The 26,357-nt window shown below is 43.2% G+C and overlaps 2 protein-coding genes and 2 long non-coding RNA genes across 7 annotated transcripts; 1 reads left to right on the forward strand and 3 right to left on the reverse strand.

Moving 5' to 3' along the window:
• Positions 1-18: 18 nt before the first annotated feature.
• Positions 19-6,779, reverse strand: ARPC5 (actin related protein 2/3 complex subunit 5). Of its 3 annotated transcripts, none has more exons than XM_086842721.1 (4): positions 5,774-5,956; positions 4,948-5,019; positions 2,976-3,236; positions 1,096-2,341 (listed from the first exon to the last, which is right to left on the reverse strand). In XM_086842721.1, exons 1-4 carry the CDS (start codon positions 5,915-5,917, stop codon positions 2,279-2,281), a joined length of 540 nt encoding a protein of 179 aa, XP_086698847.1. In that variant the 5' UTR covers positions 5,918-5,956; the 3' UTR covers positions 1,096-2,278. The 3 variants fall into 3 exon arrangements, with proteins under 3 accessions (XP_086698849.1, XP_086698847.1, XP_086698848.1); XM_086842722.1 differs by having other exon boundaries at positions 3,060-3,236; positions 5,774-5,954; XM_086842723.1 differs by lacking the exons at positions 1,096-2,341; positions 2,976-3,236 and adding an exon at positions 19-238 and having other exon boundaries at positions 5,774-6,779.
• Positions 6,780-8,441: 1,662 nt separating this feature from the next.
• APOBEC4 (apolipoprotein B mRNA editing enzyme catalytic polypeptide like 4) lies at positions 8,442-9,468 on the reverse strand. Its single transcript, XM_086842717.1, is given in 5 exon segments — positions 8,442-8,866; positions 8,868-9,006; positions 9,009-9,124; positions 9,126-9,258; positions 9,261-9,468. Coding segments are annotated over 5 exon segments (831 nt in total). The 5' UTR covers positions 9,370-9,468; the 3' UTR covers positions 8,442-8,532.
• A 2,914-nt stretch (positions 9,469-12,382) lies between these two features.
• Positions 12,383-17,455, reverse strand: LOC147651463 (uncharacterized). Of its 2 annotated transcripts, XR_015274059.1 has the most exons (3): positions 17,316-17,455; positions 16,771-16,991; positions 12,383-12,709 (listed from the first exon to the last, which is right to left on the reverse strand). It is a non-coding gene; the product is annotated as an uncharacterized LOC147651463 (long non-coding RNA). The 2 variants fall into 2 exon arrangements; XR_015274060.1 differs by lacking the exon at positions 16,771-16,991 and having other exon boundaries at positions 17,316-17,451.
• LOC147651464 (uncharacterized) lies at positions 16,221-21,600 on the forward strand. Its single transcript, XR_015274068.1, has 2 exons — positions 16,221-18,933; positions 19,010-21,600. It is a non-coding gene; the product is annotated as an uncharacterized LOC147651464 (long non-coding RNA).
• The last annotated feature ends 4,757 nt before the right edge of the window (positions 21,601-26,357 follow it).

A 26,357-nucleotide genomic window follows, 5' to 3' on the forward strand; every position in this document is an offset into this window, starting at 1 on the left:
AGTCAAAAAAAGACTGACTCAGGCACAAAGAACTCCCCATTACGCACAAGGGAAGCCCTTTTTGTGAGGAGTTTTATTGGGCAAGAGAAGTGGAGGATCATGTCCAGCTTATTCCCATAAAGGTAGGTCGGAGCTCTCTGCACAGGACCTGGGGGCTTTGGCTCTTCTCCCAAACAGTGGCAGACACTGAGGTGGACATGAGGACAGCAGTGACTCTTGGCTAGCACAAAAACGTGACCTGCAAAAACAGGACATGACTAAGAAGGTTCCATTGCCATGCACTCTGGCTAAAGCTGAAGACAGCAGAGTTCTGCAAACCCTGTCACCCTTCCCACTCTTACCTGCGTGAGGCTCTCCATAGAAGGCTTCCTTCACCTAACAGGAATCTGAAGCCCTGTCATGGTGTCCATACCATCCACCAAAACAAGAAAGGCAGGATTTGGAGGAGACTTTTTTAAAACTAGATTTACTTTTTCCCTTCCTGTCACTCATTATCAGCAGGGCTGCCCTGGCAAATCCTACCCTATCCCCACATCAATGCATGTTTTAGCACATCCCTGAACAGAAACACAGATGTACATGTTTTGTAAATGTTCCTAAATCCATCACAGCCTCACCCAAAGGATCTACAGAACCTTAAGACCACTCTTTTTATTCACTTAATTTATCTAATGCCATCTAGAAGCAGCTGATCTGCTTTGGCATCAACTTCTTTGGAAAATACTTTCCACTTCTCTGGGATTACAGCTTATTTTTTTAAAATGAGGTTCATTGATGTCTTAATCCAAATCTAGGCAAGAGGAAAGAACCAAAGAAACCAATCACAGTCCCTGGCAGAGCTGTAAGGACAGAACCCTCACTGCACAACCAGGAGAATTTCTGTACAGATTCATGGGCAAAACATGGACACTTTCTATAGCTTCTGTAGGAAGCCTGGGTCTCCCACTTGGTTATCTCAGTGCCCCCCCGTGGTTGTGCCTGCATTCTTCTGGAGGCAGTGAGCAAGGAGAAGCATCCTAGGAAGAGAATTAGGGAGGCACTGAATGGTTTACGGGTAACCATGCTGGTTGCTGTCTCCATATGTCAGACACTGAGTAAATATTCAGTGATGGTTTATTGTCTGGTCTTTATTATTATTACAAAAACAAAGCAGATATCAAAAAACAGCAAAGATTTCTCAAGATCCCTAACAGTTTTACACAACTGAATTGTAGTAAAATAGTGAAATTAAAACACATGTAATTTAAATCCTGGCCTTAAACCTTCTATGGTGATCTGTGGTCTGGGATGTCCTGGGTTTTCCTAATTCTTTAAAATACTCTTCTTTATTTGGGAACCTGACTGGCCCACTACCTAGCATGATGAGGCACGATGCAACAGGAATGTGAGCTGTCTGGTTATCCTTACAGACCCTACACTACCAGAAAACAAAATAGGGGAGGCTCTGAAAGGATGGTATTGATACCAGAACATGTCTCTCAGACTACCTCAAGCAGCCATTTAGTTGTGCTTGACAAAAACAAATCACTTTCCAGTTGCTGAAAGATGATTTGCTGTGTAAAAGCTGCTTTTTCTTCTTCTCCTCAGGATCTTTGCTCCCCAAAATAAGAAGAGTTCGCTGGGCTGGGCTCCAATGTAAATGGACCACTGACCTTTTAAATTCCACTTTCCAAACTGCATGATGGACAACTCCATCTCACTGTGACCTTCCCAATGTGGACCCAGCATCAAACTGATGGCAAGGAACCTGGGCAGGTTAAGGAAAATACCTGGCTCTCTGGAATGATAACTGGGATTGAAAAAGAGCTTTTTTTTCTCTCCTATTCACCCTGTAGGGTCAGAGGTTGACCAAAGGCAACATGGTCCAGTTACATGTGTTAGTAATAGCTGCCCCACTTCTCAAATATCAAGATTTTAACTCAAAACAATGCTTGGCTAGCAAAAAATTAAGACATTGCCCTGCGTCCCTCAGCATTTGCTCAGAGTCAGGTCCAAATATGCCACGATTACACACAAATGCAAATCACCCTAAGCACTGAATTGTTTACATCACTGAATATATCACTGAAAGGATGGTAGGTACCAAATATTCCTGTTAGAAGTAAAATTCCACCTTCATAATTTTCCAGAATTTAACTACAGAAGAGATCACAATGTGCATAATTGGTGGGGTATGACAGAAGCAGCAGGGCAAAGGCAAAGCTGGGGGACAGGGCTGCCCAGGGGCAGCCTTGCTGGGAGGGGGATCAGGGGTTGTACCAGCAGCTCCCTGCTGGAGTTACACTGTCTTCCTCGCAGTCAGAACACGCACAATGGACCCAACTCCTCCAGCAGCCAGCGCCTGCGAAGGGAAAGATGGCAATGAACACTAGGCCAGGGTAGCTACAGCCTGGAGCTCCCTTCCAGGAGTTGAACAGGCTGACAAGAACCATAGAGAGGTACTTTGGACATGGCATGGAATGACAGGATAAGGGGGAAGGACTTCAAACTGACAGGGAGTAAGGTTAGGTATCAGGAAGAAATCCTTCCCTGTGAAGGTGGGGTGCCCCTGGCACAGGTTTGCCAGAGAAGCTCTGGCTGCCCTGTCCCTGTCCAAGACCAGGCTGGATGGGGCTTGGAGCAAGCTGGGATATTGAGGGTGTCCCTGCCCATGGCAGGGGAGGAACGAGAGAAGCTTTAAGGTCCCTTCCAACTCAAACCATTCTGGGAGTCTATGAAATTACTTGGATCACATTTATATTGCACATGAGTATATGCCTGCCCTCCACAAAACACCAGCAGCCAGGGTACGATAATCATACTCAATTACAAGAAAGCTGTTTAACTTTAATTAGGCTTTCATTTCCCTGCATAACCAAGCTGCAAATTTTGCTTCCCTCCAGGAAGGAAATTCTCCTTCAGTCTACTTGAATCACTGGATGAAACCATTTGCCTCAGTCTAAGAGAAACCCAAATTTTAACTGTTGAGTGTTTACCCTCAGTAGGAAGCAGAAGTAGGCAGGAGATATAACTCTGCTATGACCTCTAGACTCTGGCAGGAGCTGTCCCCATGCACGCACCTTCTCATGCCACTGCAGCAGCACAGCACTGCTGTTGTCGGAGGGGCTCTCAAAGCCCTTGTAGATGTACTTCATGAGCAGGTCCACCCCATTTTTGTCCAGCGACTGCACTGCCTTCTCAATGTCATTGGCTTTGAAGGAGATAAGCACCTTCAGCACGATGCTCTCAGCACGGTCCTGTCAACAGGCAGGCACAGACACAGCCATCCTCATGTGAGATGCAGCCAAACACTGCTCCTCTCTCAAAAAAACTGAATTAGAGCATTTTTCCCTTTAACAGCTCTGAAGAGGACTGTGTGTGAAGAGCTTGTCATAGTAAAATATAACAGACATGTTCTCCCAAGAATAAACAATGCAAAAGAGTTTAACATATTTGCCCTGCTTTAGTTTTTCTAAAGATTTTAGTTATCTCTGTCAGTGTTTGCAATTCTCCATCCCTTAATTATGGCTAAATAGTAAATGCTCATATGGAAGCTCAGGAGCTATCAAGTTCCAAAATAATTACAACAATCAAGTGCTTATCTGGCCCCCCTTCCCACCAGAGCCTTTTCCATACCTCTGTAGTGTTTAACGTGACACAACCATTATAATTGAGGGAAATGCCACTGGTAGCCTAGAAGAGTTAACTGCTGGAAGCCATGTGTTTTCCAAGCAGTCAGCTGCTGTCCCAGGCACACTGGATGCAGACTGGCCATTAATATCGAGCATTAATAACCATTGATCTGGATGTCATTTCAGGCCTGGGAATGTGTGTGGCACGCTTACAGCAGCAATTAGCCATGTAATCAGCAAGAAGCAGCTCTTCCTTTTCATCCATCACTAACTGAGGCAGGATGAGAGAAGAATGTCTCAGGGCTCCTGGACTTTTGAATAATTCCATCACACAAACACTTCAGGCAGCTCCCCCCTACAGAAACTATGGATGTCAGTTTTCCTGCCCAATTTAATATCCCATAATCACTTGGCTTAGCAAGACTTCTCACATGAGTGTAAGTAAAATTATTTAAGTTCCACAGATAACAAAAAATTAAGGCAGGTATTAATGTTCAGTCATTCTGCCCTTTACAATTCCACCACTGAAAGTATTCTTAAATCCTTCAATAGAGGATTCCTTCACCTCACTAATGGAAACAAGTCACTAATGTGAGGACAAAGCTGTACAGCTCTATTTGTAATAGCTGATTCTCAGAGCTCTGTAAAACCCTTCAGGAAAGGGCTGCGGCTGCGGGAACAGCTCTGCCAGGAACCATGCAGCAGGGAACCATGCCCCTGGGCCTCTCCTTGGGCAGGGAGAAGTGACTGCAGGCATTCACCAGCTGGGCAGTGCCCATATCTAATCAGCCTGTTCCTCCCACTACTGCAATCATGAGCTATTCAGGATTCATCCTGGGGATATTCAGAAATGCACATACCCAGCAGACTCCCACACTCTGTCACAGGGGGAAGGCTCACATTTCCTGAGTTTTAACAGCTTTGTTTTGATTGGATATTATAAAAAACAATTCTTCCTTTTTTGTAGGCTCACTGCTGGTGCTTTCATTACTCAGAGGTGACAGCTGCAACCCTGGTTCCCTGTGCACATGATTACATCTGTGAGCTGCCACATCTGGTCTGAGTCAGACACAGGCACCTTGTGACACCTGGGCACAAAACACAACCAGCACTGGTAGGAGAACCACACCTGATCTAGCACCAAGGTAAAAGTACCTGGTACTTGAGCTATAGTATTTTGAACAAGATTAAAACACTTGTCACAGATGTTTCAATATAAGGGAATACCCTAAATTTTGCTTCTCACCTCCTCCAGGTACAACTAGTGGCACAGAGGTAACAGAGACAGGAAAGGATTTTTGGGGAGTAATACATGAGCAAACAGTCACTATTTTACCTTCACTGCCTGGTTCTTTGTGTTGATGGGAGGGTTCTTCAAAGCTGCCTGCAGTGCAGCCATCATGTTCCCTGTGCCAGATGGTTAAGGACCAGATAGCAAGTATATGGACATCACATACCAGGACAGTCAATACTTGTGCATGACTGAAAACACTCCGATGCAAGGATTCCCTCACCAGCTAAGATATTACAGTCTAAGACAGCAATTTTCAGGTCATTTGAGGCCGAAGCAGCATCAACAAGCAGCTGTATAGTTCCAGGATTGTTGAATGCTTCCTAACCCTTTCCTTGAATCAGGGTCCAAGTAAAAGAAACCATTCTCCATCACTTCTGCAATCTGTAGCCTTTGAGAACAGGTCTCAGCTTGGCACATCGAGCCCCAGCAGCCACCGAGACAGCAGCTCTTGGGAAGAGTGACCAGGGGCCAGCTGGGCGAGGCAGCCCTGCTAGCGGGCAAGGGGAACTCTTTGGGCACAGGAAATTCCCTGTCTACATTCCTCTGGACACCTCACTGAGCGCAGCCCTGGGGCACTGCGGCTGCTGTGGGCAGGGGAGGAAGCTGGGCCGCCTTCCTGCTGCCAGCCCCTTCTCCTTTCAGCCTCTTCCTCTTCCCTCTGCCAGCCCCCTCCCCCTTCAGCCTCTTTCTCCTGCCAGCCTCTTCCGCCTTCAGAGTCTTCCCTTGGCCCGCCAGCCCGTTCTCCTTCAGCCCCTTCCCACCGCCAGCCCTATCCACTTCCAGCGTTTCCCGCCCACCGCAGTGCCCGCTCGAGGATGTTCCCTTCTAAGGCCGCGCCCGCTCCGCCCTCGCCGCTCCCTTCAGGATATTGCCGCAGGCACGAGTCCACCTCGCCCTCATCGGGCCCCGCTTGCCCGTCGCCCCCGTCCTCCTCATCCACGAACTTGTTTTCGTCGTACTCGTCCACGTCCACCCGGCGGAACCGCGCCGAGGACACCGTGTGCTTCGCCATGGCCGTGCCCGCCCCGCGCAGCCGCCGCCGGCCCGGGCCCAGCCACGCCCCAAGCGGCGCCGGCGCAGCGGGAGCGCTGTCAGTGAATACTGGAACGGCTTGCGCTGGAAGGGACCTTAGAGCCGATCTCATCACACCCCTGCCCTGGGCAGGGACACCTTCCACAATCCCAGGTTGCTCCAAGTCCCATCCAGCACGGCCTTGGACACTTCAGGAATGGGATATCCACAACTTCTCTGGGAAATGTGTGCCAGGCCCTCACAAACAGGGAACAACTTCTTTCCAATACCCAATCTAAACCTACTGTCTTGCAATTTGAAGTTTCACAGATTCACAGGATATTCTGAGTTGGAAACGATGCACAAGCATCATCGCATCCAATTCTGGAGTAAATGGCTGATACCGGAATTGAACTAACAACCTTGATGTTACTGTCACCATGCTCTGACTGACTTTGAAGCCATTCCTGCTTGTCCTGTCCTTCCAGGCCCTTGTAATATACGCCTTGTATAGCGTGTCCTCGTGATTCCCGTCAGCTCCTTCAGCTACTGTAAGGCCACAGTGAGGTCACCCCAAAGCTTCTCTTGGCTGCACAATCCCAACTCTCACAGCCTTTCCTCCCACCAGAGCTGCTCTATCCCTCTGATCATCCTGATGCCTCCTCTGGACTCTCCTGCAGCTCCACATCCTTCCTGTGCTGGGCCCCAGGGCTGGGGCAGCTCTGCAGGTGGGGTGTGTAATAAATGGAATTGATTTGTGCTAACTAAATTATAACTGTTATTAAAGTTATTATTAGAAACTGTCAAGAATCAGTGTTACAAAGCAGATGTACCCCTTTATAGATGTTACATGTCAAAATTAAAGTACAGAATGTGGTTTAAAAGATAAGTGGTGTCTCAAGACCAAAACGGCCTTGAGACAGACAAAATTAGAAGGACTTTAGGCATTGAGCCTAAAAATCAATAAATATAAGACCAATTAATGGACCACCAAAAGAAGACCAAAAGCCCCCTAAAAACAGGTGAAGCATGTGCCATAAAAAAAATAACGTAAAGTCAGAAAAATCAGAAATAAAAAAAAACTTACAAAAAACCATTAATAAATATGTATAAACATACAGTATATAAGTTTAGCTTAAAGTACTTTGTTTTGTATGTGAAGTGAGATGAAAATCCCCCCCCATACCCCAGTCAGTTTTGCTTATGCCTTAACCATCCTTAACCATTAGCCACCTATTTTCACATATATATAGAGAGATGTATACCTGAATATATTTACTAAATTGTACCTTTTTTACTAAATTGTATTCTTTTACTAAATTATATTCCTTTTATATTATATTGCTGTTTGCTATTTTTTTTGTATCAAATTTATCCAGTTTATTAAAATATACTATCAATTAATTTGACTTAGTTGTCTAAAATTTAAAAGTCATTTTTAACAGGTGTCACCGGAGCACAGGGGCAGGGGGGTAGAATCCTCCCTTCCCTGCTGCCCAAGCTGGGGTCTCAGCCCAGGGCACGAAGGGTTCTGGCATGGGGCAGGTCCATCTCTCATCCACCAGCACTCTCAAGTCCTTCACCCAGGATTGCTCCGTCTGCTCACCTTCAGCCAGGATTGACCCCAGGGGTTGTCCCAACCCAGGTGCAGCACCAGGACTTAGTCTTGTTAAATTTCATGAGATTCCCCTGAGCCACTTCCCAAGCTTGTCTGGGTCCCTCTGTCCTTCCCCAGGACAGCACCAGGCTGGACAGGACCCTGTGTGGGATCGAAGTGAAGTCAGACGGTGTGTCCTGCGAGGCTGCACAGGGAGCCCCTACTCCAACAGCACCTAGTGACCTTGAGAGTTAAAAAATAGCCACAGCCTGATCATTATTTTTTTTTAAGTTACACTTGGCCTGTGTAGATAATAATTATCCTATTATTAATTAGGAAATGGCACAGCTTTGTGAGGTTCCTTTTAATAGAAAACAGCAGCCCCGGGAAAAAAAACAAACCAGACACACACACATATATAAATATGTAAACACCATATATAAACACACCACCACTGTTGCCCTTACTAAGAAGAAAACAGCTGGTGGGAAAATTTATTCCTGTAACAGCGCTACCTGCAGGACCACACACCTTCTTGATAGAGGAGGAATTTAGGATATGTCACATGTTCCACCAAAGCTGCCTCAGCTTGGGAAGCTGCAATCCAGCTGTAACCGTGGTTGTGGGTTGGGGACTGCTGGAATTTTTCTGCTGGAAATTGGCTTAAGGGCAACAAAGTAATTGCAGGAGGTAAATAGACTGTCAGAGAGTCTCAGAATGATTTGGATTGAAAGGGACCTTAAACGTCATGTAGTTCCAACTGCCTGCTGTGGGCCGAGAGTACTGAGGTTCAGGGTTTACTACTCTGGCTTTTAAGGTAGAGAATTAAAACAAAAATATGTTCATAATCCATTATTTGAGACCCCCAGTTATTCCATTGGTTAAATTTGGCAGGAGGGGACTTTATTGGGGTTTTTTTGCCATCTGTGATCTCAGTTTCACACCAAAAAGCAGATGGGTCTGTGCCATCCTCAGCACAGATGTGTGCCTCATTCTTCAGAATGAGGACTTCTACTGAATTAGTCCTTTGGCATTTTTAAATGCCTTATATTTCTGAGTCTGGGATACAGCTGTTACCTCTCAAAGGGCAGAAATGTACCTGGGAATAGCCCTCCCTGGCTTGAAGACATCAGAGGAAGGAGACTGCCTTCCATGGCTTGAAAAGGCTCTTGAGAGGCTGGTCTGAGAGAGGAAAAAGCCTTTAAATTCTGCCGTCCAACTGAGTTCCCTTGCATTCTCTGGGGAAAGGCCGTTCTAAAATATGTTTTAATCCCTGTTAGGTTAATTTGATGTCAGTTTTGTGTACCTGCTGGCGAGCTGGGTGATGAGGGGTTGCCCCTATGATGCCACACAAAAAAAGTGGCAGAGCATGTATGGCCCTGCCCCTTCGGGCAGCTTATGCAGGATCACCCAGGGCCAGAGGGTGCAGAGGTTCCTCAGGGTCCCAGGCGGACTGTCCCTGCAGAGATAGGGCTAAGAGAAGTAGAGGTGAGATACTTCAGCCGGAAACTGAACATTTTCCTCATGCAGCAGAGTTAACGTTCATTGCAGGATGAGAAATTGGAGTAGAAGGTGATGCAGCTGGTGCTTGCACAGGTGGCTGTGGCTTCACCCAGGCTTGAACAGCACAGCCTCGGGATGCTTGCCTTGGGTACTGCAGTTTGTGATGTGGCCTTTTTGAAGGACTCTGCTCAAGAAGCTCTTCAGCTCATACAAGAGGTTTTGGAGAGTCTCTTTGGGGGCCTGTGTGGGAAGCCAAAGACCCTGTGGAATTACTTATATGGGACTCTGGCTTCTTCCCCCATCCATATGTGGTAGGCACACACATGGGTCTGCCTCAGCCCTATGCAGGTCATTACCACAGTGCCCTGGTGTGTCAGTAATTCTTGGAAAACTTTTCTTTCCTGTACTCATATTGTATTAAAAAAATTCCCAGTTTAGGTGCTATAGAGCTGACAGTCCTAAATGAAAAAGAGAAGTAATATTTTAATTCAAACCTTCATTTTGTTTTGCACTACATAAATAATAGTGAACAGTCTCTTCAAAAAGCTACTGAAACTTGCAGCAGCATATGGAAAATTGACTGAAGACAAAGAGAACAAAACTCTTGGAGCCTCGGGGCATTATTCACAAATTAGCCTTTTTGCCAAAAAAAATGAGTAAAAATTTCTCTTTTACCCTAGAGAGGAGAAACTGCACAATAGAAACAGCCACACTTTCCAGGATTGTTACAGGCGATCGATGATTCAATCTGTCAAAAAAACATGCAAACACCATAAAAAAAAGAACTTAAAAAGGTGTAATTACCATGTCAGCAGATCCAGCTCAGGGTAATAGCAAATATTTATCTGATTTCCTTAAGCAGCTTTTTAAGTTACCACTTTAGGGCTCTCGTTGCCGCTGGCGCTGAATAGATGACACGGACAAAGCTCGAGGTTTGGTGAAAGGAAAGAGAAAGTTCATTTTTCCTCCCAGGATTTATAGGTTTCTGACCATGGCCAGGGATTGGGTGGTCAGGATAACACTTTCCCACTCCACTGGCCATGAGAGATGTCCATCACAAGACGTGTAACAGAAGGAATATATACCTATCTCTATGTTTACAGTTACTGTCCTGGGAAAGTCTTAGAAAACTATGTCAGCAAGCTCAGAAGCTGAGTTTTCAGGGCAACAGGCTCTTGCAATTTTTCTTTGCAAATTCTGTAGTGCAGAAGAAGGTTCCTCCCTGGTTTCAGTGCAGAAGAATCTTTCCCAGTGCAGGGGTTTGGCCTCAGATGAGATGGTGGCAGCAGGCAGGTTCTTTTAGGTGTTTCCAGGTGCCAGTTGCTGGGAAACAGGAACACAAACAGAATTTGCCTTTGCAGGGCTGGGCAACTGTGGGAGCTGAGCTGCTGTTCTGTGCCTGTCAATATTTTGTTTAATTTCTCAAGTGATACCATTGCCCTTTTTTATTAGTGAAATTTTGCTATAATATTGTTATAGCTGAAATCTGGTTGTTCTAAGGAGTTTCTTTACAAATTATTTGTGTGTTTATCTGCCTGGTGTGCCAGCTGGACAGAAAACTCCTGTTATATTTCTGCATCAAGGTTTTCTCTTTCTTACGAAGTTTGTGTCCCCCTCCCTGAGGCTGTAATTCCAGGAAACAGTGGGCCATTCTGCAAGTAAGCTAAATCATGCTTTGTACCATGGTGCCAGAGGAGGGCAAGCATAAATTTTGTGTGGATGAACAGCTTTTCGCTCAAGCATGAAATTATTTGTCTTTGCTGCTCTCATTGCCCCTCATCATTCCTGGTTTGTGTTTAATTCTGTTGCTGCTCCACTGTAAAACATTGTCATCTGCATATTTTATCACCGCTCACTTCTGCATTCCACCATGTTTTGTGCTCTGTCAGTATATTTTTTTTTTTCCTTAAATTCATCATTTGGTTAACTTCCTTTGCTTTCCACTCCTGACTCTATACTAACTTCTGTATATTGTCTTCATATATGTTCACATATATATTTGCTCTATTTCCTTCCTGATCCGGGCCATTGTGCTATTCTCATTCAGATTACTCCTGAAGACTGGCTTCCTGACATCAGGAATGTTCCATTTGGCATTTCTGGTGTTTCTGTTCATTTTGGATGGTCAGTTGTACTCTATTCTGTGCAGTGCAATGTCACCCTGGCATAGAGTGCTGTGCCTTGGGAAATAGAAAATGCTTCTTCTCCCTGGCATAAAGGAGGGCAGGTCTGGAGAAACGAGTGTTTTTCGTTGGAGAGGGATGTCAGGAGAGGGTGTCACCCCCTCACCAGTTCTCGTGTAGGCTCTTAGTGCTGAAGACAATTGAAAAAGCTGCAAATCTGGGATAATGTTCCGATTCCTCCCGTCCCTGCTGGCGTCCCTGCAGAGTTAGGATGGCCACATGATGGCAATGTCGCACCTCAGGGATGTGCGTCGTTTTCTGCTGGAGCAATTGCTTCTCGAACTCCGTTTAAGTGCCTCTAGAGGCTTTCCACAAGAGGCACTGAAAATTTTACATCTCCCTCTGAAACTTGCCTCTCTTTCTTTGGTTGGTGCTTTGCCCTGATCAAAACCCTTCAGATTTTCAACCTCCTTAATCAACAGTGTCACATCCTTACAAGGATGGAAGTCAAATCCCAAACTACCCCATTGGATGGATTAATTGGAAGAGTTTTCCCACAACCGAAGTGCATTTCTGGATGTGCAGCATCAGCCTTTGGCTCCTTTGCCAGTGCTGTCCCTCTACATGAGCCACCATTCTGATACAAGAGATAGTGTCTCATGGATCCCTAGGAAGTCAAAACAAGGGTTAACAGATCCATGTTTATCTCTATCATCTCTGTCTCTATCAATATCTATCTATCTATCTATCTATCTATCTATCTATCTATCTATCTATCTATGTCTCTATCTCTATCTCTCAATCTCTATCTTATCATATCTAATTATGACTTTAAGAAATTAATTCACTTTTTGCTAAAATGCCTCTCTGGGGCAGAGGGCAGGAGATACTGATTAGTGCCCCACAACAGGGTACAAATGTTCACAGGAGGAAGTGGAGAGGAATGCTTTATCCAGTGAAAACCACAAGGAAACAGGAGGTGAGCCAGGGTCCAAGCCATATATTCTGCTCCTAGGGAAAAATATCCTAATGATCAGGGCTGGGATTTTCTTTTTCTTTATCCAAATATTAGATAAACTCTTGTATCTCTCCAGGCTAAAAAGCATGCAGAAATTGTGATCTATCCCAACATGGTCAGCTTGGACATGATTTTACTGATTTAAATGTGTGATTTTGGGACTTCTGAAGATTTGCTTTTGGAAGCAAAACTGTGTGCATTAATTAGACAGAAGCTCATGCATCATTATATGGAATCAGGATGTTTTATTCCCCAAACTAAACCATAACCAGCATACTTCCATAGGCTGATATAATTGTTGCTGTTGTATGGGGGAGGCACTCTGGAGCCTTCCCCAAAATGCTGCACTCTGGACAAGGATGGTTCTTCTCTTCTGTGCCTCTGAAATGTAAGTGTTGAAATTCTGTTGCATTTCTTAGTACAGTCTGGTGCAAAATAGTCTTTGCTGGAAGCATTTTACACGTTTTCATTCAGTAGGGAGTTAATCTGAGTTCAAAGTCCAGGGTATTCACATGGTCCCATGACCTGGAGACTTGACATTCCTGTGCAGCCCTAAGGTTTTAAAAATAAGAAACAAAGGCTATGAGGGAAGAAGCAAGATCTGTCCACACCTGCTCATGACCATATCTAGACAATTTGAACCTGTGCTGTGGTGGTGTAACCTGCCTCCACACTGCCTGGTCTCTAGCTCATTGAACACAAGATGATAAGGGACATCTCGTGCTACAGGAGTGCTGCTCCTGGCTCCAGAGCAGGAGGGCCCTGGTGCTCTGCACTCTGCCAAGGGGCCATAAAGATTAGCCAGGTTTTAGGTCCTGAGCTGGGAATGTCTCCTGCTTGAACTCCTGTGAAAGTCAGACATTCACAAAATTGTTCCACCAAATCTGCCTCATGTGGCTTGTTTAGCCTCAAAGTGATTTGAATTATCACCTCACTTCCAGAGATTTTTCCAGGGCTTCATTATCTTGATTGTTTCCCTTTCTCTATGCCTAAAAATAATAATAATAATTCCCTTTTCTGTCTATTAAGAATAGACTTGAAACCCACAGACCAGAAAGCAGTTTGTAAGGGGAATGACAAATAAGGACATTTACATGCTATAGACAGGGTAACCAGGTTAAATTAAATTAGGACAGCAAAAATCATAGGGAAAAATTACAGAAATAACCCAGGATTTTGATTATTTAAAAGCAAAACAAACCTGTTCTATTGAGTATGGTCACACCAGAGATTATAGGTGGAGAAATTCTTACATACTAATTACAAAGTGTTATCAGGATGCTTTGTTTGTCAAACAGTTGGACAGATTTCCTCTTTCCCTAAGAAAGAGCCAGAGAACTTGCCAAGAGTCTGTGTTTACAGATCAAAAATACAGAGGAAGAAAATGAAAGTTCAGAGATGGAAGGAGAAGTGACCTTTCCTATATTGCATATCTGTATTGCATAATATAATATATATAACATATGTATTTCACACACACACACACCCACACACACACACACACACCCCCCATATATATATAAAATATTCTGCATCATCTTTTTTCCTGTGAGCCTTGTACATGTAGAATATAGCACTAAATGTTCAATCCAAATCTGATCTCATTTTCACCTGTCTCCTTTTGGGCCCTTCTCTAGGAATGCGGCTAGAGGTTTCCATGCTGGCAGAAAACCCACTGGAGTTGTGACTCTGTTCACAGAGTAAACCAGGAAAATCCTGATTACCAGTTCAATAATTATACCTACCATCTCCTCCTTCCAGAGCAGCTCCCTGGTGATTCCTATCAAACTGGAAAATGCTGGCTGTATGTCAAGGAAAAAGAGAAGGCAGAGTCTGATGTTGTTTGGAAACACCCAGAGCTGCTGGGGATGCTGTGAGCCTGGGCATCTAAACAACTCACATTTTTCTATCTGGATACCCCATTTTCTTTCACTATGCAGGGATGAGTGTTGGCTAAATAAAATTATCTAAGACCTGATATTTTCTAATAAAATAATTTTTTTTACAGTGTAGGAAAATCTGCTTTCAATTGCAATTGTTGGACATTACTTTAGTTGATGAAAACAGCGTGCTTGGGAAGCTGCTGGAAGCAATATGATTTTAGGGTATTGCTATTTCCCTTTTTAAGAGGAAGGAAAGCAAACTTTTTTCTTTTATGTCATGGTTGAATACAGTGATGTATCCGTACAGAGGAGGGGAAATCACTCTAACTCCTGTAATATGTGTAGGTCAGCTCTGTGTTTTGTCTATCTCATTTTCAGGCATTTGGAGACTCCCAGACCCACCTGAGTTATATAGCACCTGTGGTGGGCAAGTCCTGTCCAGGAGCTGAGGATCTGGCAGCCCCTATTCCATGGCTGCTGCAGGTGTGATCCTTTTTTACATCAATATGGAATTTGGATTTAAGCTCCTTCTGGCAGCTTTGCCTCTGAAAGGAGTCAGACTACACAAGTGAATGCAAGATTTACTTTTTTTTTCTATATGTATGTTTTACTTGCTTTTTGTTTGATTTAATGAATGTTTTTCTTCAGACAGTTTATTATATTTGGATGTTTTGGGGTCATTTTAACTTGCTGCTTATGTACCAAAAACCAGGCCAATGCTTTTCAGGTATTTCTCTGCTGCACACGTTCCCCTTTACAAGTGAGTCTAAGTGATTATATCCCATTCCTACATCCCTTCCATCCCTGGAATTGTCCAAAGCCAGGTTGGATGGGGCTTGGAGAAACCTGGAATAGGAGAAGACGGGTAGAATGAGATGATCTTTAATGTCCCTTGTGGACATGATTTTCTGAACCTGAAAGAGTTTCAGGCTCTCAGGCTGATTTGTGTTCCCAAGGTAAAGTCTTTTGGGAAACTTTTTCTCTCTCAAGGACTGTTGTGTAAATAAGGTTTTGGTTTCTCAAAATAATGACACAGATAATCTGAGAGTGTTTTTCTCTTGTCCCATCAGTGGGATAAGGGAGGTGTTGTTCCTTGTAACAATCTGGTTAACCTGTATCAGAACACTTTATAAAAAGGGTTGAAAACCCCAAAATAAAGGCCTTTGCCTCCTGAAATAAACCTCGGCTGCTGTGTGCGCTAAGGACCCTCGCTCTCTACTTTGTGTCCATTAGCGACAGTCCCTTCCAACCCATCTCATGATTCTATAAAAGAACCACTGTTTTCTGGACAACAACATTCTGTATTTCACTTGTCCCACTCTACATGACCTTTTGTATATAAACTATGTTAGTGAATCACAAAGTGAATTCTGCTCTAAAATATAAAAGTATTTTTTAAGTAACACTTGGCCTGTGTAGATAATAATTATCCTATTATTAATTAGGAAATGGCACAGCTTTGTGATGTTCCTCTTAATAGAAAACAGCAGCCCTGGAAAAAAAAATAGATACACACACATACATATATACATATATTACACCCACCACTGTAGCGTCGGGTGCAATGGTAAAGTGACTTCCCGAAAGTGACTCCAAAGAGGAAAGCATCTGGGCAGGCTGCAATCACACTCACACACTCACAAGCACACCATGAATAGATGATCAACAGTGGAGAGTTGGGAAGGGTTTTTGTACGGCGTTTCAGTGGGGTTTATCACAGCCGCACACTGAAGGGGTCCAGGAACAAAGACAGGGAACAATGGAGGGTCCAGGGTTATATATGGGTTTGAGGGGGTGGATCTGCAGGTCAGGGTCCAATAAGAACGGGGTAAAATGGCACATAGGCGGGGTCAGGGAGTGGGAGAACCAATGGGATAACAGGGGCGGAGGACTGCAGCAAACTGGTGCCAATGGGGACACAGGGGAGAACTTTCTAGAGAAGGTAAAAAAGGTGGGGGATGGCCAACAGGCCAACTGGATACATATAACTGGTGTACAGTGAAATGGTGGTGTAAAGAACTATGGAAAAAGATTTTTTCCTTCTCTTATATGGGGGAAAACCTTCCTTCCACATCATTACTGCCCTTGGCTCAGGAGCCCCCACATACCACCACCCCCCTTATTAAGAAGAAAACAGCTGGTGGGAAAATTTATTCCTGTAACAGCCCTACCTGCAGGACCACCTTGATAGAGGAGGAATTTAGGATATGTCACATGTTCAACCAAAGCTGCCTCAGCTTGGGAAGCTGCAATCCAGCTGTAACCGTGGTTGTGGGTTGGGGACTGCTGGAATTTTTCTGCTGGAAATTGGCTTAAGGGCAACAAAGTAATTGCAGGAGGCAAACAGACTGTCAGAGAGTCTCAGAATGGTTTGGGTCGGAAGGGAGCTTTGTAGAGAATATTTTAGCAGAACAAGGACATGATAAGTAAAACATGACATGATAAGTTTTACATGACAGTAAAAGCCTGTCTGCACAACCCGGCTTTCAATCCAGGCAACAATTCTAAGGGCAGTGTCTTTGAAACTCTCCTGGAACAGCAAGAATCAAGAAAAACAATGGCATTGTGTGCATGGAAAAGAATGTAAAACAATATATATTAACCAATAGTAGCTTGTTAAGCCCTGCAAACCCTGTAGGACCCTATAAAAGTGTGCAAAAGATAGAAATAAATGATGTTCACTATACCTCTATGAGGACTCAGTGAATAGTCTGAGCGGTTTTCCATTACCTGGCGCTCTGAACAGGGACCCTTTGCAGGCAAAGGGTACCAGCTCGGCAGGTCCGCACGGCGGATAGACGTGGAAGCAGACCGGGGCCGGCGGAGCGGATTTGAACGGCAGATAGATGTGGAAGTGGATCGGAGCTGGGTTGGCAGGTTTGCACGGCGGGTAGACGTGGAAGCGGACCTAAGCTGGGGAAAGCCGGGGACCGAGGAGCCTGGGAAGAAGACTGAAGGCAGGTACGCTTCGGCACTCAGGGAGAAGGAGTCGGGACCCTTCCCCTGTCCAGGACTGCTAGCATGGAAATTGAATTTGCAGCAGCACGAAAACTGCTTCAAAGCATTATCATTAAATGAGGGGAAGCAGTCAAGGATAAGGACCTTGAAAAGCTCGTTTTATGGGCTAGAGAACACGTGCGCCTGCAGGTGCCGCCACTGCTTTTTGCAGTGGAAGAATTGAAAGATACAGGAGACCAGCTGTAAGAAAAATCTATTACGGGGAAAAGCAAAGACACTCTATCATTCAGTCCGATCTGGGGAGTTGTAATAAATACCTTAAGAGACGTGAAACTGGAGCGTACGGTCGCTGCCGCTGCCTTGCAAGCCATGACTCGGTCCAAGAAGGACGTGTCGCAGTTACCTCCTGCCATGTCAATCAGCCCTCTGGACGCTTTCTTTGGAGTTGGGCACGTTCGGCCGGTAAAGGAGCTCACAGGAAAGCAATGTAGCTCGGTCTCAGAACTTTTAAAAATTCAGGAAAGTACCGGCGCGGGTGGGTCCACACCAGGGGAGCCCAGCCCGGAAATTACCCCCCTGAATGTGAATGTAGAAATGTCTCCGGAAGGAGACTGCGTCAGCCCCAGCCAGGCGGAGCCCCGAATGTCAGCGGAAATAAGAACCCCAGAGTGCAAGCCGAAAATCTATCCGTCACTGCCATCTACTGCTCACTGGGGAAAGCCGCAAGACGTCTCTCTCCCCCCAGACGATGACGTGTTGATGCATTCAGAAGACGGGCAACCACCGGCAGGTGAAGAACCAATAAATTGTAACGATGCATCGAAAAAAGATCTATTAGAGTGGCAACAACAAATGGAATAACTTGTGCTGCAAGCTCGTATTGAGCAGTCATCAAGTACAAGTGGAGCTCAGCGTCATCAAGAGAAAGCAGCTCCACAGCAAACACTGAGACAGCAAGCAGAATCTGTTCAGCAACTACAGGATATGACATGTCCTGAACCATGTGCTCCACCTTTAGAGACACTGTTAACACCACAATCTTATTCAGCTTCTAACTCCACTACCCTAGAAGAAGAGACCAAGAAACAAAAATCAAGCCAAAGATGGACTGGCATCATTTGATATGCAATCCTTGAAGGGAAATGGCAAGCAGCAGGAGCAATAGCTTGTCCCATTTTATATAACCAGCAAAATCCACAATATGAACAGCATGACTGGAAAATCCTGCAGCAAGCCAAAAAGACAGTTACTGAACATGGCATTAAGTCTGAAGCTGCAAGTACTGCATTGGATTGGTTATTCACCTCTGATGTTAATAGTCCCACAGACAGCCAGAACTTAGCACGTTTACAGATCATCTGAAAGCAACAGTGTTTGCAACAGCCTAAAATAGTGCAACAACCAGTGGAAGGCCTTACAGTATATACTGATGCGGGAAATCACAGAAAAAAGCAGCCTGCACATGGCGAGAAGGTTTGAGTTGGAAAAGCAATACCATAGATGAAGATGCACATGACTCACTGCAGATGTTGGAACTTACAGCTGTCTCATGGGCATTGTCTCATTGACAAGACAGAAAGCTGAACATTGTATCAGACTCATTATATGTGGTAGGTGTGGTCCAATGTATCGAAGATGCTCTCATTGAGCCACCGAATAATAAGCGACTGTGTCAACTATTCTTGCAAATTAAGAGAGCTATTGAAGATAGAGAAGAATCTTGTTGCATCATTCACATCTGCAGTGATCAAACTGAGCTAGGTCTCAGAAAAGGCAATGCAAGAGCTGATAAGCTTGTCAGTCCTGCTGTTGCAGCACCAAGAGACTCTTTTGCAGCTGCAAGAGAGAGTCACGCTCTCTTTCACCAAGCCACAAAAGCCTTAAAGAGACAATTTGATATCAGCTCAATAGATGCACAAGGCATTGTAAAATCCTGTCCACAATGTAGCCAATATGGAACCAGTCTAGGCTTAGGTGTTAGCCCTAGAGGTCTTGAAGCCTGTGAGATCAGGCAAATGGATGTAACACATGTGCCTGAATTTGGTCGCCTCAAATGTGTACATGTTACAGTAGATACCTTTCCAAAAATTATTTGGGCCATTGTACAAGTGGAAGAGCAAAGCATACATGTAATCTGACATTTAATAGCTTGCTTTGCTGTGATGGGAGTGCCAAAAGAGCTGAAAACAGACAATGGGCCTTGGTTCTTGCAAAAATGGGGAGTTAAACATGTAACTGGAATTCCCCATGTGTCAACTGGACAAGCCATTTCAGAAAGAGCCCATAGAACCTTAAAAGAGTATAAAACACCAGAACAATCAGACCCTGCCATTCGATTGCAACAAGTGCTATTTACTCTAAATTTCCTCAGTTTAGTTGGAGATTTAGAGCAACCCCCTGTGGTAATTCATAATAGTCAGATAAAAATGCAAGCTACCCCAGAAATTAAATTATATTATAAGAATGCAAAAACAGGTACCTGGGAGGGACCAAACCCATTGCTGTTTAACGGGTGAGGTTACAGTTGTGTTTCCACAGATACTGGACTGCTATGGGTGCCTAGCCAATGGACCAAACCAGCCACAAAGGATGTGAATAACCATCCATACATCAATGCCCTCAGTCAGTCACTGACTGACTGCCAAATGACATCACAGGAGCAGCGGATGTTCCAAGACTGAATCGCGATAAATCATAGTCTGTTTGTGAGAAGAATTTTGTAGAAGATCTAAAGAGTACAGAAACTCCATCTGAGTGTATATAGAAGCAAAATTGTAACTGTATTTTTTACCATTTAGACAAATTGCTTTCATGCTTAGATTGCATGAATACCAGAGCACATGTGTTAAAAGTAGTTAGAGAATAGTTTAAGACAAAAAGTTTAGCTTGTGTGATAATTGTTATTTGCAAACTATTGATAATTTTAGAGAAGATATTAGTATAAGGTAAAATTATCCCCCCCTTCAAGAGTTAAGGTGAGCACATTTGAAAGTCCATTTAAACTTGAATTATATTAACCTTAAAGAAAATTATTCAGCAAGTTACAAAAGCCTGATTAACTGTGATTCTGAAAGTATGGTGTTGTTTGTGTGGAACAAACTACTCATAGTAATCACGTTGTATATAGTCCCGACCAACTGTCGCCTAACTAACATTCAAAAGCGACAGAACATATGGGTCACACTGGCGCACTTAACAGGACAAAAATCAGTGTGTTTAAGCCTAGCCACACTTGGAAATCCTTTCTGCACCTGTCTCACAGGAGTTCCAGAATGGGATCCTCAAGCATTTAAAGGTTTAGTTAGCATTGAAACTCAACTGAATCAATTGGCAATGTTACAAGAGTGTAATCGCACTGTTGGCTTGACGTCAAGACAACTTGAAGCTTGTTGGCAAGCCAAAATTATTGATGTTCTCAGTGTTACCGTAGGGCCCCCAGAAGAACTGGACTTGTTAGGCTCCACCAATACCTCAGGTGGATGGATAATGTTTGAGCCCAAAAAAAAAGCCACTCCAACAAAGTGATGCAACACTGGGCTACGTTAACCCTATAGTTGATCTTATCACTAACACCGAAAGTAAAGCCTTTTATTCAAAGTGTAATCTCACAGGACAATTACCAAGGCAATTATCTAATGCAATATTTTTAATCTGTGGAGATAGAGCATGGAATGGGATTTCTGCTAGCCCACATGAAGGACCCTGTTACTTTGGAAAACTTACTTTGTTCCATCCAAATCTACACCAATTGCTGAATATATCTGGTAAAGTAAAAAACATCAAACATTCAAAGTGAAGCCTGAATGAATTACAATGTGATGATGTTAGGGACCCAGACTTTTGGGGTCGTGGTATAGTATGGCTGGCCTCCTTTTTTACCCCAGGAGCAGCTGCTGCTAAAGGCTTATCAACTCTTAAAAGGCTCGTTTGTTGGACCAGGAAAGAACTGAATTTGACATCAACCATGTTAAGTGAACTTTCAGCTGACATAAGTAGTGTACATCGTGCCGTATTGCAAAATAAAGCTGCAATTGATTTCTTGCTCTTGGCACAAGGACATGGTTGTGAGGAGTATGAAGGTATGTGCTTTTTGAACCTTACTGACCATGCAGTTTTAATCCACAAACAACTAAAACAGCTACAGAATGGGTTAAATGCCCTGAAATAAGATAGTGACCCCATTGGAAGTTGGTTAGCCAACTGGGACATTACTGAATGGTTGAAGTCTCTTATGCTAGAAAGGGGACAAATTTTGCTTATGGTATTAATAGGAATAGTTGTTTTAAGCTGTACGTTATCCTGTATCCGTAGAAGTCTTGAACAAATAGTGGAATTGTAGAGAATATTTTAGCAGAACAAGGACATGATATTTTAGTAAAAGCCTGTCTGCACAACCCGTCTTTCAATCCAGGTGACAATTCTAAGGACAGTGTCCTTGAAACTCTCCTAGAACAGTGAGAATCAAGAAAAACAATGGCATTGTGTGCATGGAAAAGAATGTAAAACAATATATATTAACCAATAGTAGCTTGTTAAGCCCTGCAAACCCTGTAGGACCCTATAAAAGTGTGCAAAAGATAGAAATAAATAATGTTCACTATACCTCCATGAGGACTCAGTGAATAGTCTGAGTGGTTTTCCATTAGACCTTTAAGATCATGTAGTTCCAGCTGCCTGCCATGGGCAGGGAGTACTGAGGTTCAGGGTTTACTGTTCTGGTTTATGGCTGAAAGATGGGAGATTAAAACAAAAGTATGTTCATAATCCATTATTTGAGAGCTATAATGGCCTTCTTGAGCTATGACTGTGTAGTTCCTCTCTCAGCTGTAATAGCACCTTTATTTACAATGAAAGCATGATAAGCTGGGACAATTCCCTTCTGATCTTCATTAAGCATTTTTGAAGATGCCCTTCTCCCAACTCTGTCCTGTTGCTGGCCTGAATACATACATCAAAGGAGACTGTAAAACAATTTGTCAAATAATTGAGCAGAAAAATACAAAACAGTGATCTAGATATTGCAGCACAATAAGCAAAATAATGTCCTAAGAAGGGATTCCACAGTCCCTGGTGTCTCCCTCCCCTGGAGAGTAATTAAGTTTTGCTGTGGATTCTCTTTTTTTAGCATATCTATTTAATACCTGTGTTTGATCTGGGTGGTGTATTCTGTTCTTGCATGAGCACAGAGACCAACAAAGATTAAAGAGGGCAAGTTAGCACAGGCAGAGGATTTGCTGCCATAGAATTGTTCTGGGGGAGGGTATGGATGCTAAATGCAAAAAGTAAGCAGGAAACAGAGCCTGTGTGAAACTAACTCATACAGGCTTCTCAGTCTGACCTGAGAAAGCATGAGAAATAATCCAAAAGAATCCAAACAGTCCTTGGTAAAGGACAACAATCTGCAGGTGTTGTTTAGTCAAGGGGTGGTGTTCCACTTAACCAATGATAGTAGATGTGTTGCTTTAATGACCAACGAGAGTTGGTCTCGGACCTTCTCGAACGTGTATATAAAAGAAGATTAAGAGTAATAAACTTTGCTCTCTTAGACAATGTAGCCAAAGGAGTCAGTGTTGTATTGCTTCGCTCTTCCTAGTATAGTGTGATACGAGGGCTGCTCCTGGAACTAGTCATAATATAGATGTGGTACATATATTTTTTTCAGACTTTTGATTAAACACGAAGGTACAAGTTCATTAATGCCCTCTATGTTATGTGCAGGGCATTCCATTAAGGTATTTTTATTTTAATCAATATTTAATGAGTTGACTATTCCTTTGGAATATTTTTTCCATCCTTCTTGTCTAAATACTGTTGGAGGAACTGCTTTCCTCATCCCTCAACCACAGATTGAACCAGAAGAATCTGTCATTTGTACACTGAGTAGGCTGAGAGCTGGAAGCAATGTTACAGGGAAGGAAATCCGTGGTAATTAAATAAAAGGAGGTGTGAGAAGAGGAAGGGGACCCATCCTGTTATGGAGATACAATTGATGAGAGTGTTGTGGTGACAGCCTCAGGAAAAGACCAGACCTTCAAATTGGAGTTAAATTGTCTTGGAGGGACAACACTGTTCCCTTCTCTCATCCTTCTCCCTGTCACAAAACCTTCAGTAGCCAGGCTGTTGTAGGGATTAGTTAGTGTTATCTAGATCTGATTAGTGATGAGAGACAAGTAAAAAGATCACCTTTTCTTAAAAGGAAAAAATGAGTAAAGCTGAAAAAGAGGGGAAAATGCAAGGCTGGAGTGTTACCCAGTATCACTGTCATAAAAACCCAAATATATATCTCTGTCTGAACCCAATTGCCTGACTTCCCTGGAGATTTAACTCTTGGGTCTTTTCCAGAACTCAGCTATGATCTCAGATTTTGGTATTTAATCATAAGGAAATTGCAAGTAATATATGGATTTTCAAATTAAAGCTTGAGGAGCAGTCTGATTGAGAATAGGAGGATTTAATGACTGTAATCCTTAAACTTTGGCTTTCCATGCACTTGTAAACAGATATTATGTTTCTCAGGAAAAAAACTTAATGTCCATCAAAATAATCTTGAAGGCTTGGGAGATCTGGTGATAGCTGCATTATTAGAATTGCTTGTGGAAAGGAATTTGAGTAAATCTCTTGGTGTTAAGATTAAAGTGGACAATATCTTTAGGTGTCTGCATGGCAGTTGTTGGGATTGCAGTCACATAATTATCCACAACCATCCACTGGCTTTTCCAGGCCTCTGGTGGTTCAAGTTGTTACTGAGTCCTGTGTTGTTGTGAGAGCACTGGAAATAACATCTTACCAGAGACCTTGTGCACTTCTTTGTCAGTGATTCTCTGTTGGTTTCAGCCTCTCTTTTTATAAGGTTTGTTCTGAGGCTGCCAGCTGCTTTCCTCTTGCTGGCATTCTGAGCTGAACAGGAACTTCTGAGCAAAGAACATCATTTCCCCAGAGAGGTTTGCTGGGGTAGTACAAAGGCAGTCTGGTTTTTGTTTTTTAATTAGAAATTACTGCCAAATACTGTCATCAAGGACTGGGGGAGAAAGGGAGAGAGGGAAAGAAATATATGAAGTCTAGAGTCCACTTGGAAGAGCAAGAAGCCTGCCAAGGAGTGTAAGAACAGAACTCTTGCTTCTTAATTTATAACATCTTATCCCGAAAAGACGGCTGGGATTATTTTTCTTTATTCCTTCCCTCTTCCATAGATTTTGGTTCTGACTTATTTCTCCAGCAGAACTGGAGGACTTATGCAATTTTGCACTTGGATTTGGACTAACCAGTGGGACAAAAATAAGCAGAATTCCTTTTCTTAAGTGGGTGCCAAATTCTCAAGTGACACATCACGCCACATTGTGGTGATGAATGCACGGCTGGCTGCTTGCGTGGCTGGAGCTTAAATTCTCAATTTTTTCTTAGAAGAAAGATAATAAGTTTGTGGCTTCTTTGCTTTCTTTTTTCTTTGCAAAGGAAAGGTTTAGAAAACAATCCATTAAGAATGATTGACATGTATTTGGGGGAAGAAGAAGATATGGAGCCATTTCACTTTCTGTTGCAGATTTAATCCAGGATAAATCTGTAATAACTGAAACATACTGGGACCTGATGCTGCCTGGTGCTGGATGGGGAATGCATTGGGTGGTTTATTCCATTCCTCTGTGCACTGGTGACCACTTTATTTGTACTTTTGTATTATTTTGTAATATTTGACTCTTTCTTGTGTTCTTGCTGGCACTTTTACCAAAGTCTTTCCTTCAATAGGCCTCTCTAGCAAGGTGGCTTCAGGTCAGAACTAATTTGTGGATGAAAGATTGTATGTTTAAGCTAATTTTTTGATGATGTTGCAAAATCGCTGTAATGCGGAAGGCAGATGTAGGTACACCAGAACTGAAAAATTGCCTATCTAGTGCATATATATGTTCTGACAATTCAGTTATGGACAAGTAATGAATAACTTTACCAGAAATGTTCCTCCATGGATCTCTCAGTGTTCATCTTATAACCCAAAGCGAAAGAATTTAATATTCCTTTGACTTTTTGGTGTGTGGTTTAATGTTTTTTAATGCATATTTTATAATTATCTACTCTAGGTTTTAATTTCCAATCCAGCTTATCTCCCTGAGCATAGTACCATATTGCACAATTAATTTGCTGTTTATAATATGCCCCTGAAAGGAGGGTCTTCCATCCTGTTTATTTCTGTGTTTCCAGGTGATCTCCACAGAATAAAACAGTGGCTTCCGTGCCAGCTTTTGTTACAATTTTGCATTAAGTGTTCAACTTCTGCCAATTTTGAAGGTCTTGGGTTTTGTTGAGGAAGTCTTTCTGTAAAACCTTAGAAATACAAGTATGTAATCCCAATACAATGGATAAGGTTTGAGTTTGCTAAGTAAGTTGTCAGTATGCTAGATGCTAGACCTGAATTTTCTCTAAAATTTTCCACTCTGTTACCACCTATACAAGAGGATTTCCTCTTCATAGGGTTTTGGGTTTTATTTTGATTTTTGGACTTTGTCTAATTCTTTGGTAAAGATCATCTGGAAGAGAACTGGGGGAACTGTCAAAACACAGGTTGTTTCCTGCCATTGTCTAGAATATTGTGGGCTTCCATCTCCTTCCTGCCTTTTGTTCCTGGGTTGATAATGTTGTCTTTAAATAAGTTCAAACAAAAATAGATGTAATAGAGCTGGAAATAGAAATGAGTATCCTTAAATTAATGTCTTTGCTGCCTGAGCACAATGTGCCAATAATAAGAAAGCCAAGTGATCCCAGAAGGAAGTGTTTACAGCCTGTGGGTCTAATCCTGTCACCTTTCCCTAGCAAGTGAATCTGCTGAAGTCACCAGCAGCACTTCAAGGAAGTGATGGATGACACTTATAGCTGCCAAGTAACAAGATGGATTTCTTTTTATCTGGAGTGTGTTGCTCCCAAAAATTCACAGCATTTTTAATACATGTTGATCATTTGTTCAAGGGAGTTGTGCTCTATTATTCTACATCCCCATGGCACCAGTAGCAGGAGTGTTGGATGTTGGATTTGAGGGATCCATCGTAAAATCTGTCCTTGCACTGTAAAGCACCTAAAGGTCATAACAAGGGTTTATGCCCTGTCCTGGAACATCTGCAAGTGAGCAGGAGTCTGTCTCAGAGCACGGCATGAAAATCAAAAGGCAGCACAGAAGCAGAATAAACAAGGGGAAGAATGTAGGGCAAAGGATGAGGGTAAAACCAACAAAAGCAAGTACTTTTATATCACTAGTGATATGCCTCAGAAAGGGCTGTGTATTTTTTAAGCCTCTGTTGGTAAAAGAAATATTGCTTGTGAACTACAGATGCATTTCTGGTATCAGGATAAAGGTGGATCTCAAAGCTGGGTGT

The sequence above is a fragment of the Cyanistes caeruleus genome, chromosome 9, assembly GCF_971803275.1.
Source record: "Cyanistes caeruleus chromosome 9, bCyaCae1.hap1.1, whole genome shotgun sequence".
Taxonomy (NCBI): domain Eukaryota; kingdom Metazoa; phylum Chordata; class Aves; order Passeriformes; family Paridae; genus Cyanistes; species Cyanistes caeruleus.